At 42.6% G+C, this 12,317-nt stretch overlaps 1 protein-coding gene across 5 annotated transcripts in view; it reads left to right on the plus strand.

Moving 5' to 3' along the window:
- Nucleotides 1–12,317, plus strand: part of tnr (tenascin R (restrictin, janusin)) — a 132,242-nt gene that overhangs the window by 65,035 nt on the left and 54,890 nt on the right. For all 5 annotated transcript variants that reach the window (XM_010891322.4, XM_010891321.4, XM_010891325.4 and 2 more), the window contains exons 3-4: nt 636–1,234; nt 1,479–1,955. In XM_010891322.4, the coding sequence (XP_010889624.2) occupies nt 697–1,234; nt 1,479–1,955 (1,015 nt within the window). In that variant the 5' untranslated portion in view covers nt 636–696. The remainder of the gene's footprint in view (nt 1–635; nt 1,235–1,478; nt 1,956–12,317) is intronic.

A 12,317-nucleotide genomic window follows, 5' to 3' on the forward strand; every position in this document is an offset into this window, starting at 1 on the left:
CATTATTGTCCGTATTATATCTATGTGGATGTAATAATAAACAAGTTATAATCCACTGAAACAGTCGGCATTGCTATTTTCACAATAGCAGGGACCCGAAGCACATCACAGAGTATATTCTGTGCTCTATGGAAATAACGGATTCATATAGCCAAATTTTTCAGGTGCTGTCTCGTTAAGATACATTGCTTTTAGAAAACCACTTAGTTTAGCCTGTCTAAAGGAAATTGAAAAATAGAATTCTAGATAATTACATTTTGACCACAGCACTTTCAAGCCTGGAATCAATACCTCAATATGATTCTGAAGTTTGTTCCTGTCCTTAAAGCCAGTTGCTTGAGAGAGAGAATTACAGTTCAAGGAAAAAAAGCTATGGCTCTGTTGAATCCATGTATCCACATGTTCTATGTGCTTAATATTTCAACTCTCCTCGTTTGTGAGAAAGATCAAATATTTGGTGTTGTGTGCAGAAGTACATTTAAGGGTTGTTCCATACGCATCTGGTTCTTTTCCAAGCCAATTATTCCTTCACACTACGAGATCAAATATAATTTCTCATTTCCAGAAGAGGAAGGGAAGCAAACCCCCCCCCCCACACCCGTCTATCCTCTACTGTTTCTTTCTCGTCTCTGCAGATCCTCAGAAGTCTGTCATTAAGTACCGTGCGACGTTGCGAGGAGAGCCCAGCCCAGGCCCATGGCTCCAAAGCCGTGGCGGTTCACCATGGTCCCTGCACGAGGCTGGCTGCTTGGCCTGACTCTTCTCCTTCTAGGGGCCCAGGCAGCTCCGTCCGAGTCCGGCGAGCGGGGGAACCTGGTACGTACCACCAGGGTCAGACGACAGGCCCCTCCAGGGGGCCCCGCCGGCCAGCCAGACAACCAGACGGTCAAGGAGCAACCCATGGTGTTCAACCATGTGTACAACATCAACGTGCCACTGGACTCGCTGTGCTCCGTGGATCTGGAGTCGGCCCCGCCCGGCCAGGCCGTCGGGGGGACCGTTTCTGGCGCTGTCGGGGAGGGCCCCACAGAGTTCACGGAGCAGACGGTGGACGCCGACAGCCAGGTCACCTTCACCCACCGCATCAACATCCCCAAGCAGGCTTGCCCCTGTCCGGCCGTCGATGTGGTGCAGCAGCTGGCCACCCGCGTGGAGATGCTGGAGAGAGAGGTGTCTCTGCTCAGGGCCCAGTGTGGCTCCGGTAACTGTGGCTGCGGGGAGAGCTCAGCCACGGGTAAGTGGGGAGAAACGGTAGCCTGACAACTTGACAGTGTTATTAAACGACGAACCCCGGTAATAGCCTACTTTAAGGCCATTGCGTGGGGTCAGGTTCTCATTTACCACAGCCACGGAGGACTGTGTTTTAAGTGAATCGAGACAGGATATGAAACCGCGGGAGGGTTTATGAAGTTTGTGGGTTGTTGTACGCGGTTGCATTTATTTTGAATGCGCTAGAGCGCTATTCCTTCTCCCTCCAGGTCACTTGGACTTCATCCCGCAGTGCAGTGGCCACGGCAGCTTTAACGTGGATCTGTGCGGATGCGTGTGTGATGACGGCTGGACGGGCAAAAACTGCTCCGAGCCACGCTGCCCTGACAACTGCTCCGGACAGGGCGTGTGTATGGACGGTGAGTGTGTCTGTGACCGTGACTTTGGGGGGGACAACTGCTCGGAACCCCGCTGCCCGGCCGACTGCTCCGGTCGAGGGCTGTGCATCGACGGGGAGTGTGTCTGTGAGGAGAACTTTGCTGGAGAGGACTGCACCCTGAGTCGCTGCCTCAACGACTGCTCCGACCAGGGGCTTTGTACCAACGGGACCTGCCACTGTCGCCCGGGATACCTGGGAGAAGACTGCTCCCTGGCCTACTGCGCCAATAACTGCAGTCAAAAGGGCATCTGCAAAGAAGGATTCTGCGCCTGTCAAGAGGGCTTCGCAGGAGACGACTGCTCTGCAGGTGAGGAAGGGAACAGTAGAAAACAGTCCTGTAGCTTCACGGTTCATTTACTTCACTTTTAATGGTAAAGTAAATGAAGCTTTAGACAAACACTGAAGAGACCGCATCAAATCTCATCCAGAGAAGGTGAATATTTACAGGAGTTATGCTGAGCGGGGAGTCCAGTCTGCCATTGGTTCTTCTGTGAGGTGTGCCCTTCTTATCATTTGGCAAATACTTCCAAGAATGATGTATATCCAGGTAACAGATAAGCCCTCCATACGAAAGCAACTGAATCCACTGCAGCGTTTGCCTTTCCAGACGGGAGTCAAACAACCCTTGCAGCAGCCCCCCCCCATGTGTCAGATTGGCGACGGCATGTGGTGGAACAGCATTTATTTGTCAAAAGTCATATTCACTGGAGAAGATGTCACATTAACTGAAGCTGAGGCAATTTCTGAATCACGCATGCTTTGTTCACAGCAGGTACTCTTGGTCTCCCTATTGGTAGACAGCTGTCATCTTACAGCAGAACGGAAAAAATAGCAAATCATATTACCTATCAATATTACCTATCCTCAACCTTGCCAACTTTTCTATTCAATTGCTGGACTTGCTGGAGCTAAACATTTTTATTTCTTGGCACTTAGAGTTAAAATAGCACAGGGTGTGTACGGAAGATGTTGTACTATACAAAATTAGGCCATTAAATTACCAGAGCCTATTCAGAGCTCATAGGGTGGCAGGCATTGTAAGAGTTTCTTATAACAACTCTAGAAAAATCTGGATTTGCTTTTGCTATGAAAATAATGAGACTGTTGAATTGAAACACATTTGCTGAAGTGAAAACAAAACAGCGACATTTACATGATGAGTATCCCTCCCATCACAGAATCCTAACTGCCTTAAAAACACTATCATTCAAAACACCAGTCATCATGACCCATTGGAATGGAATGTGATTATGCATGACTTAAACGTGCTAATGGGTTTTATACCCCTGTCCTCCCACACCCAATAAAATGTACTGAATGTCAACGGTTAAGGTTTGTACCATAGAAACAGCATCTCTCATTTGCATATTTCTTCTTCTCCTTTTTTTGTCGGACCGCGTAAGCGGAGCCGGCCAAGAAGAGCGAATTTCTCTTACTGAGCGAGTGAGTGACTGACTGACTGGAGTACACCTTGTTAAATAACATAGTGGTTTGAAGCGGAGCTCTAAACTAAAGTCCCGATTAGTATCTCCTTGCAGGCAACGCGAAAAATACACTTGATGAAAAAGTTAGTTATCGTCACCTTTATTGATAGTTATTGTATCAATGTCATTAACGAATGAAAGAAAAAAGTACGTTGTAACGCCATGAAAGAACAAAATACGTACTTATGCCATGAAATGAAATAGCTTTGGCACACTTGGTAGCAATTGCTCAATTCTTATGACTATTCCAGTAAGTTATTAGATACCGGTAAACCTTATTACTGGCTAATACGCTGTTAAAACGTCCAATGGCAAACGCCATACAGATGCTATTTGTGGTGGAGGTAAGCTTAGTAAGAAACGTTAGTCTGTTTAACTGTATGAATGTCATTCGCGAATGGGCAATTAACTGTTAAAACTGCCACTAGCATAAGATGATTTCTTCACACAAGAGGCTATACTGACACAAGAGGCTATACAGGTAAATATATTGCTTTTGCGGTGTAGTGGTTAACGACAAAGCCTTTCGTGTGAACGACCAGGGTTCGAATCTTAAGGGGTGAACACTTTCTATTGTTTGCCGGCTGAACTAGGCTTGCCTGGTTTCTGGTTCTTTAAAGTAGCTGTCTGGTATTTTCAGAATTATGATATAATTACCTAGAATTAGCATCAGGGAAACAGTTTCCCTGTGAAAAAAACATTTACAATTGTATTTTTGGTTTGAGCTTGCAACTGCCCCTACAACAAATTGTGCACCATTTCTTGGTCATAAAATGTTGATTGGCCAGCATATATTTTTCTAGAATGCTGATTGGCCACGGATTCTTTCATCTCCAGTTTATGCATTGTTCATTATAGGACATTCAACAAATTATTTGGGTATGTATTTACACAATCTCAACTTGTAAACGTTCATTTTTAATTGGGCAGTTATTTTAAAAGGGTTAATAGGCCATTTTCAGACAGAGAACATATCAATGATATTTCAGTCCTATTACACCATGCATTGTGTTTCAGCCTTTTCCATTACTGCTCAACTAAATACAGTGACGGAAGAGAATATGCATTTTTTATCAATAGCTCAGGCCAGCAATGATATATGTAGCTATGCTTAGCCTATTACAGAACCAGATGACTTCACTTTATGCTCATAAATTTCACTCCAAAAAGGTATAGCTACAGTGAGTCCAGATTAGCTTCATGTTAGAGGTATTTTCTTAGGATAACCTTAATACACCAGTTCATACAATGCAATTATTTTCCACAATATGTGTAAAACAATGACCTATGATCTATATGGAATACTTTCGCAGAAAACCCTAAGCACTAAAATACAGTTACATTCCTTAATAACTAACCAAATTACATTGACAATCAACAGAAAGGGAAGTACGAGAGGGACTACTAACAACAAACACCCTAGACACCAATAAAGGATAGGAAGTGAAAATATAAAAAGCAAAAACCAATAAACACATAAACAGCACAGTAGGTGTTAATCTTTTGTAAATGGAACAGCATTGGACATGAAATTAACATAAAAGAAGGTAACCAGCTGTGGTAAGAGTTTGAGTTTGCTTAATATTTGGGCATATTGCTGAAACAAAATAATATACTTACAGTGGATATAAAAAGTCTACACACCCCTGTTGAAATGCCAGGTTCTTGTGACGTAAAATAATGAGACAAAGATAAATCATGTCAGAACTTTTTCCACCTTTAATGTGACCTATAATGTCATCATCATCATCATCATCATCATCATCATCTTCCGCTTATCCAGGGCCGGGTCGCAGGGGCAGCAGTCTAAGCAGAGATGCCCAGACTTCCCTCTCCCTAGACACTTCCTCCAGCTCTTCCGGGGGGACACCAAGACGTTCCCAGGCTAAGCCGGGAGACATAGTCCCTCCAGCGTGTCCTGGGGTCTCCTCCCGGTGGGACGAGACCGGAACACCTTCCCAGGAAGGCGTTCCGGAGGCATTCGAAACAGATGCCCAAGCCACCTCAGCTGACCCCTCTCGATGTGGAGGAGCAGCGGCTCTACTCTGAGCTCCTCCCGGGTGACCGAGCTTCTCACCCTATCTCTAAGGGATCGCCCAGTCACCCTGCGGAGAAAGCTCATTTCGGCCGCCTGTATCCGGGATCTTGTCCTTTCGGTCATGACCCAAAGCTCATGACCATAGGTGAGAGTAGGAACGTAGATTGACCGGTAAATCGAGAGCTTCGCCTTGCGGCTCAGCTCTTTCTTCACCACGAGTCCAAGACCAATACCTCGACCGCATTACTGCAGAAGCTGCACCGATCCGTCTGTCAATCTCCCGTTCCATCCTTCCCTCACTCGTGAACAAGACCCCTAAATACTTAAACTCCTCCCCTTGAGGCAGGCACTCTCCACCAACCTGAAGTGGGCAAGCCACCCTTTTCCGATTGAGGACCATGGCCTCGGATTTGGAGGTACTGATTCTCATACCCACTGCTTCACACTCGGCTGCAAACCGTCCCAGTGCATGTTGAAGGTCCTGGTTTGAAGGGGCCAACACGACAACATCATCCTATAATGTGAACAATTCAATTGAAAAACAAACTGAAATCTTTGAGGGGGAGAAATAAAAAACTCACAATAACCTGGTTGCGTAAGTGTGCACACCTTTGAACTGATACTTTGTTGAAGCACCTTTTGATTTTATTACAGCACTCATTCTTTTTGGGTAGGAATCTATTAGCATGGCACATCTTGACATGGCAATATTTGCTTACTCTTCTTTGCAAAAGCGCTCCAAATCTGTCAGATTGCGAGGACATCTTCTGTGCACAGCCATCTTCAGGTCACCCCACATATGTTCAATTGGATTCAGGTCTGGGCTCTGGCTGGGCCATTCCAAAATGTTAATCTTCTTCTGGTGAAGCCATGCTTTTGTGGATTTGGATGTGTGCTTTGGGTCGTTGTCGTGCTGAAAGGTGAACTTCCTCTTCATCTTCAGCTTCCTAACAAATGCCTGAAGGTTTTGTGCTAAAATTGCCTGGCATTTGGAACCGTTTATAATTCCTTCCACCCTGACTAAGGCCCCGGTTCCAGCTGAAGAAAAACAGCCCCAAAGCATGATGCTGCCACCACCATGCTTCACTGTGGGTATGGTGTTCTTTGGGTGATGTGCAGTGTTGTTTTTGCGCCAAACATACCTTTTGGAATTATGGCCAAAAAGTTCAACCTTGGTTTCATCAGACCATAACACATTTTCCCACATGCTTTTGTGAGACTTTGCAAACTTCAGCCGGGCTTGGATGTTTTTCTTTGTAAGAAAAGGCTTCCGTCTTGCCACCCTACCCCATAGCCCATTCATATGAAGAATACGGGAGATGGTTGTCACATGTAGCACACAGCCAGAACTTGCAAGAAATTCCTTTAATGTTGCTGTAGGCCAATCAATCAATCAATCAATCAAAATTTATTTATAAAGCGCTTTTTACAACAGCAGTTGTCACAAAGTGCTTTACAGAGACACCCGGCCTTAAACCCCAAGGAGCAAACAACAGTAGTGTTGAATTTCAGTGGCTAGGAAAAACTCCCTAAGAAGGTCGAATTTTAGGAAGAAACCTAGAGAGGACCCAGGCTCAGAGGGGTGACCAGTCCTCTTCTGGCTGTGCCGGGTGAGATATTAAGAGTCCAATTGGAATAATAAATAAATGTCTCTTGGCTAAATCCAGAGTATATTTGATTTTAGACTAGGTCAGAAGTATGACCAGGTGGACAAGGACAGGAACAGCAACGGTCCCCCCAAACCAGGTAATCCGCAGGTGTGGACCAGGACCTCATCTCCTTCTAAAATTTAAAATTGGAGGAAACTGAGAAAAGTTAGTAGTACATCCCTCATGTCCCCCAGCACAATAATATAGCAGCGTAACACCTTGGAAACTGAGACGGGGGGGTCCGGTGACACTGTGGCCCTACCCGGGGGAGGCCCCGGACAGGGCCCAACAGGCAGGAAATCAATCCAACCACATTGCCAGGCATCAACCAAAGGGACACCCACCAACCGCAACCCCCCTGAATGAGGGCCGAGTATTGCTAGTAGCGTACAGCCCAACTGCACAAGTGCGCAATAGAGAGTCAACAACAAGCCAGTGACTCTTCCCCCGAAGGGCATTGGAGGGAGGGCATCCCAGTGGCGACGAGAGCCCACCTGGCAAGACAGCAAGGGTGGACAGTATCAAGCCTACTGGTCACCTTCACGCCCCCGGGCCAGGCTACACCTAATTATAAACCGTGCTGTAGAGATGAGTTTTTAGTAGACACTTGAAAGTTTGCACTGAGTTTGCATTTCTAACCTTAATTGGCAGATCATTCCACAGGAGTGGAGCTCTATGAGAAAAGGCCCTGCCGCCAATTGTTTGTTTAGAAATTCTAGGTACAATTAAAAGGCCTGCGTCTTGCGATCTAAGGTTACGTGTAGGTATATATGGCTGGATCATTTCAGCAAGGTAAGTAGGAGCAAGTCCATGTATTGATTTATAGGTTAAGAGTAAAACCTTAAAATCAGCCCTAACCCTAACAGGCAGCCAATGTAAGGATGCCAGGACAGGAGTAATGTGTTCAAATTTTTTTGTTCTAGTTAGGATTCTAGCAGCTGTGTGCAGCACTACTTGAAGTTTATTTATTAATTTGTCTGGATAACCAGAGATAAGAGCATTGCAGTAATCTAATCTAGAAGTAACGAAAGCATGGATTAATTTTTCTGCATCAGTTTTTGATAGGAAGTTTCTAATTTTTGCGATGTTTCGAAGATGAAGGCCTCTTGGAAGCCTCCCTAACCAGTTTTCTTCTCTTCTTTTCATCAATTTTGGAGGGACATCCAGTTCTTAGTAATGTCTCTGTTGTGCCATATTTTCTCCACTTGATGATGACTGTCTTCACTGTGTTCCATGGTATATCTAATGCTTTGGAAATTATTTTGTACCCTTCTCCTGAGTGATATCTTTCAACAATGAGATCCCTCTGATGCTTTGGAAGCTCTCTGTGGACCATGGCTTTTGCTCTGAGATGCAACTAAGAAAATGTCAGGAAAATCCTACAAGAACAGCTGAACTTTATTTGTGATTAATCAGAGTCACTTTAAATGATGGCAGGTGTGTAATGACTTCTATTTAACATGTTTCAATGTGATTGGTTAATTCTGAACACAGCCACATCCCCAGTTATAAGAGGGTGTGCACACTTATGCAACCAGGTTATTATAAGGTTTTTATTTTTCATTTTTCCCCCTCGAAGATATGAGTTTGTTTTTCAATTTAATATATATAGGTCACATTAAAAGTGGAAAAAGTTGTGACAAGTTCTCTCATTCTTTTACATCACAAAAACCTGGCATTTTAACAGGAGTATGTATACTTTTAATATCCACTCTACATACCCCACTGTTCAAAAGTTTGAGGTCACTTAGAAATGTCCTTGTTTTTAAAGAAAAAAAAAAATTCTGTCCATTAAACTAACATAAAATACAGTGTAGAGAGTGTATCTACATAGGCGTAGAGAGACCCATTATCAGCAACCATCACTCCACGACACATTGTGTTTGCTAATCTACGTTAATCTAATTTAAATGGATAATTGATCATTAGAAAACTATTTTGCAGTTATGTTAGTACGGCTGAAAACTGTTATTATTATTGAAGCAATAAAACTAGCCTTCTTTAGACTAGTTCGGTATCTTCAGCATCAGTGTTTCTGGGTTTGATTACAGGCTCAAAATGATCAGAAACAAATAACTTTAAATAGTTATACACAGAAAAAAAAAAACATTAAATATGTTCTTAGATCAAAACCATTCATCATGGATTATTTATTTTAGAAAACAATGTTTAAATTAAATTGTAGTTTAATTTCTCTTTTATCAACTCTCTAGAAACCGATCCAAAAATAACATGCTAAAGATTACATTTTCGCTAATGACTCATAGACAGTTACAGTACCGTAGATCTGTCTCAAAACACTGATATGCGTGAATATTGAGCAGCATTTGTTCCCCTGCTTTCAACAAATCCCAATTTCACAGGTGTTAACATCTTTCTAATATCTTTGGAAGGGAGGAGTTATTTTTCCCAAATTCATGCATGTAATCGTCAAAGAGAGAGGGGTGGAGCTCTATTTTACTCTTCTGTTCTGATAACACATGGGCTCAGAATTTATTTGAGCATCTAACCAATTACGCAGTAATTCAGTTCAGGGTTAGTTAGATAATTACTGTAGACCAGATAATTAGAAGAAATATTATTGTCAACCCGATCAGAAACACTAAGCTCACAACCTGTATCTCATACATTTTGTCACTGGTGAGTTTTGTGTATAAAAATGAAAATTGTGCAATAGTTTATAATGATCATATTCAACTCTGGACCTGGAAGTCAGTTTTCTCATGTTTTTTATAATACAGTACGGAAATAATTGGACAAGTGTTGTTATTTTGGCTGTTTACCTAAATATATTCAAGTTACTGTTAAATAATGAATAATGGCCTTAAAGTGCAGTCTCTTGCCTCTTCACTGTTGCCATTCTGACTGGTGTTTTGTAGGTACCATTTAATGAAGCTACCAGTTGAGGACCTATGAGGCATATGTTTCTCAAACTAGTCACTCCAATGTGTGCTCATGCTCAGTTGTGCCTCCCACAGCTCTTTTTGGTCTGGTTAGAGCCAGTTTGCGCTGTTCTGTGAAGGGAGTAGTACACAGCAATGTACAAGATCTTCAGTTTCTTGGCAATTTCTGACATGGATTAGCCTTTATGTCTCAGAACAATAATAGACTGATTCACAAGAACGTTATTTGTTTCTGGCTATTTTGAGCTAGTAATTAAACCCATGAACGCTGATGCTGAATGTACTGAACTAGTCTAAAGGCCAGTTTTATTGCTTCTTTAATCAGCACAATTGTTTTCAGCAGTGCTAACAATCGCAAAAGTGTTTTCAATAAGATCTATAAGTCTTTTAAAATGAAAAACTTGGATTAGCAAACATAACATGCCATTGGAACACAGAACTGGTGGTTGCTGATAATGGGCCTCTGTACGCCTTATGTAGATATTTAATTGAAAATCTGCTGTTTCCAGCTAGTAATTTACAACATTAACAATGTCTACACTGTATTTCTGATAAATATTATGTTATTTTAATGGACAAAACATTTGCTTTTCTTTCAAAAACAAGGACATTTCTAAGTGACCCCAAACTTTTGAACGGTAGTGTACATTCATGTTATTCATCTAAATCAATGATTCCATGCAGCTGTTCATTGCTATTTATCATCATTCATCACTTAGTCATATGATATCAATAGTTACCTTTCAAGGACTAGGACATTTGAAAAACATAAGTATAGATTTTTCAGGACAAGCGTGAACTGGCAAAGCAAATAGCATTGTGAATGAGCTCACGTTTTTATGAAGCCACACCTGTCTCAGTCACGTTTTGTGTTAAATGTTTAAGAGTAGTCAATAGGTTATTGAGGAAATGACAGTGAAATTGAAAAACATGAACGAAACAAAAATGTCAGCCTAATTGAGCTGTAAAGACTGCATGGGATTTTTTTAAACTGATCATACATATTTTAGAAAGCCCTTTTTTTCATCAGTTGTCACAAAGTGCTTAATTTGTGACAGCTTTTTAGTCATTTTAGTTTTTATCAGTCTTCTATTGTAACTCTGGACAAAAGGCCTACTGTAGTTGGACAAGGCTATATGAATCTGCACAGAATAGAAGAGGCAGCTTAAGAATGAGTCTGGTTCTGAGAGGTTGACAGTCTGTGCCAGGTGAAGCTTATAAGTGTACGTTCTACTGGGGGTCAAAAATGCAGGTGGCAGTCATGAGGCATTGTCCAAGCACTAGTCCTCCGTTGATCCAAATAGTCACCAGAACATTTAGAGAGAGCATACAGTTCCCAAGATTTAACAGAATATTAGATTAGACAGGAAAATTATACCAGACAGGATTGACTAACTCCAGACATCTGGCATCAACATTATTGGAAGACACTGTGGACTAGTCTAGTGATAACCTCGGACATGGCCAACAAGGCAGGAAACTGGTCCACCAGAGAGACACCACAAAACCACCAACCACCCTGAGACAAGGCTAAAGCTCTATACTATAGCTCACAAGAGTACTCTCCCATTACACCAACCCCAGGTTGTGCAAAGCCAGACAGAAATACCTTGTCAGTTACTCAACCCACTCACAGCGAGTAAGGGTGGCATAGTGGAACTACTGTAAGAGAGTGACTCAGCCCTAGCAAAAGCATTGGAGAGGGTATCCCAGTGGAACGTGAGGAGCCCGATGATGGTTTGTCAAACAAGTGCTATGCCATTCACCTTCACACCCCTGGGCCTGGACTATACTTAATCACCGACCGTACCGAAGAGATGAGTGTTCCATAAAGACATAAAGGTTGAGACTGTGTCGGCGCCTCTCACAAAGATTGGCAGATCATTTCACAAAAACTATGTACAAGAAAACACTGCCTCCAGCTGTTTCTTAACATATTGTACCACTTGGAAGAATGCCTGCATCTTCTGACTGCAGCAGGGCCAATTCTGACATGAGCTGAAGTTGATTTAGCTTTATTTCCTGTTTGTCTGAGAGAAAAGAATGTAAATGCAAGTAACAAAAGCGTGGGTAAGCTTTTTTCGGCATAATTTCTTCACAAGAACACTGAGATTAATTCCATCAACAGATGTCTTTGTTTCTTGGGACCTAAAACTGTGACTTTACTGCATGGGGCTGCATGTGGATTTGACAGCTTGGTAACGCTTCATTACAGCCTGTTAATAAACAGGTCATGGATCAACAACCTGGGTCTCAGGAGTTGCACGTGGCTATATAACTTTTTACAAAACCTTTTTTGTAGTGGACTTTAGGGCGATATCTGAGAGCTGCAGGGTGTTGTCACGCGAGCACTTCTGCCTCAAATAGGAAAGAATAGGGCTGGTAAGAATTCCAGAGAGAACACCAAGAAATCCTTAAATACGGTGTTGAGTCACACAGGGGGTTAGGTTCACGCCTACCCTGTTTTCTTTATTGGATGTAGTTGTTCAATGCAATGGTACCTAGCAAGTACATCTTATCTGAGTGGAACACTTAATTGTACAGACCTGTTAGTACAAACATATGTAAGTAAAGGCAAAGTACAAAGATATAAAG

This window comes from Esox lucius, chromosome 3 (assembly GCF_011004845.1).
Source record: "Esox lucius isolate fEsoLuc1 chromosome 3, fEsoLuc1.pri, whole genome shotgun sequence".
NCBI classification, from domain to species: Eukaryota; Metazoa; Chordata; class Actinopteri; order Esociformes; family Esocidae; genus Esox; species Esox lucius.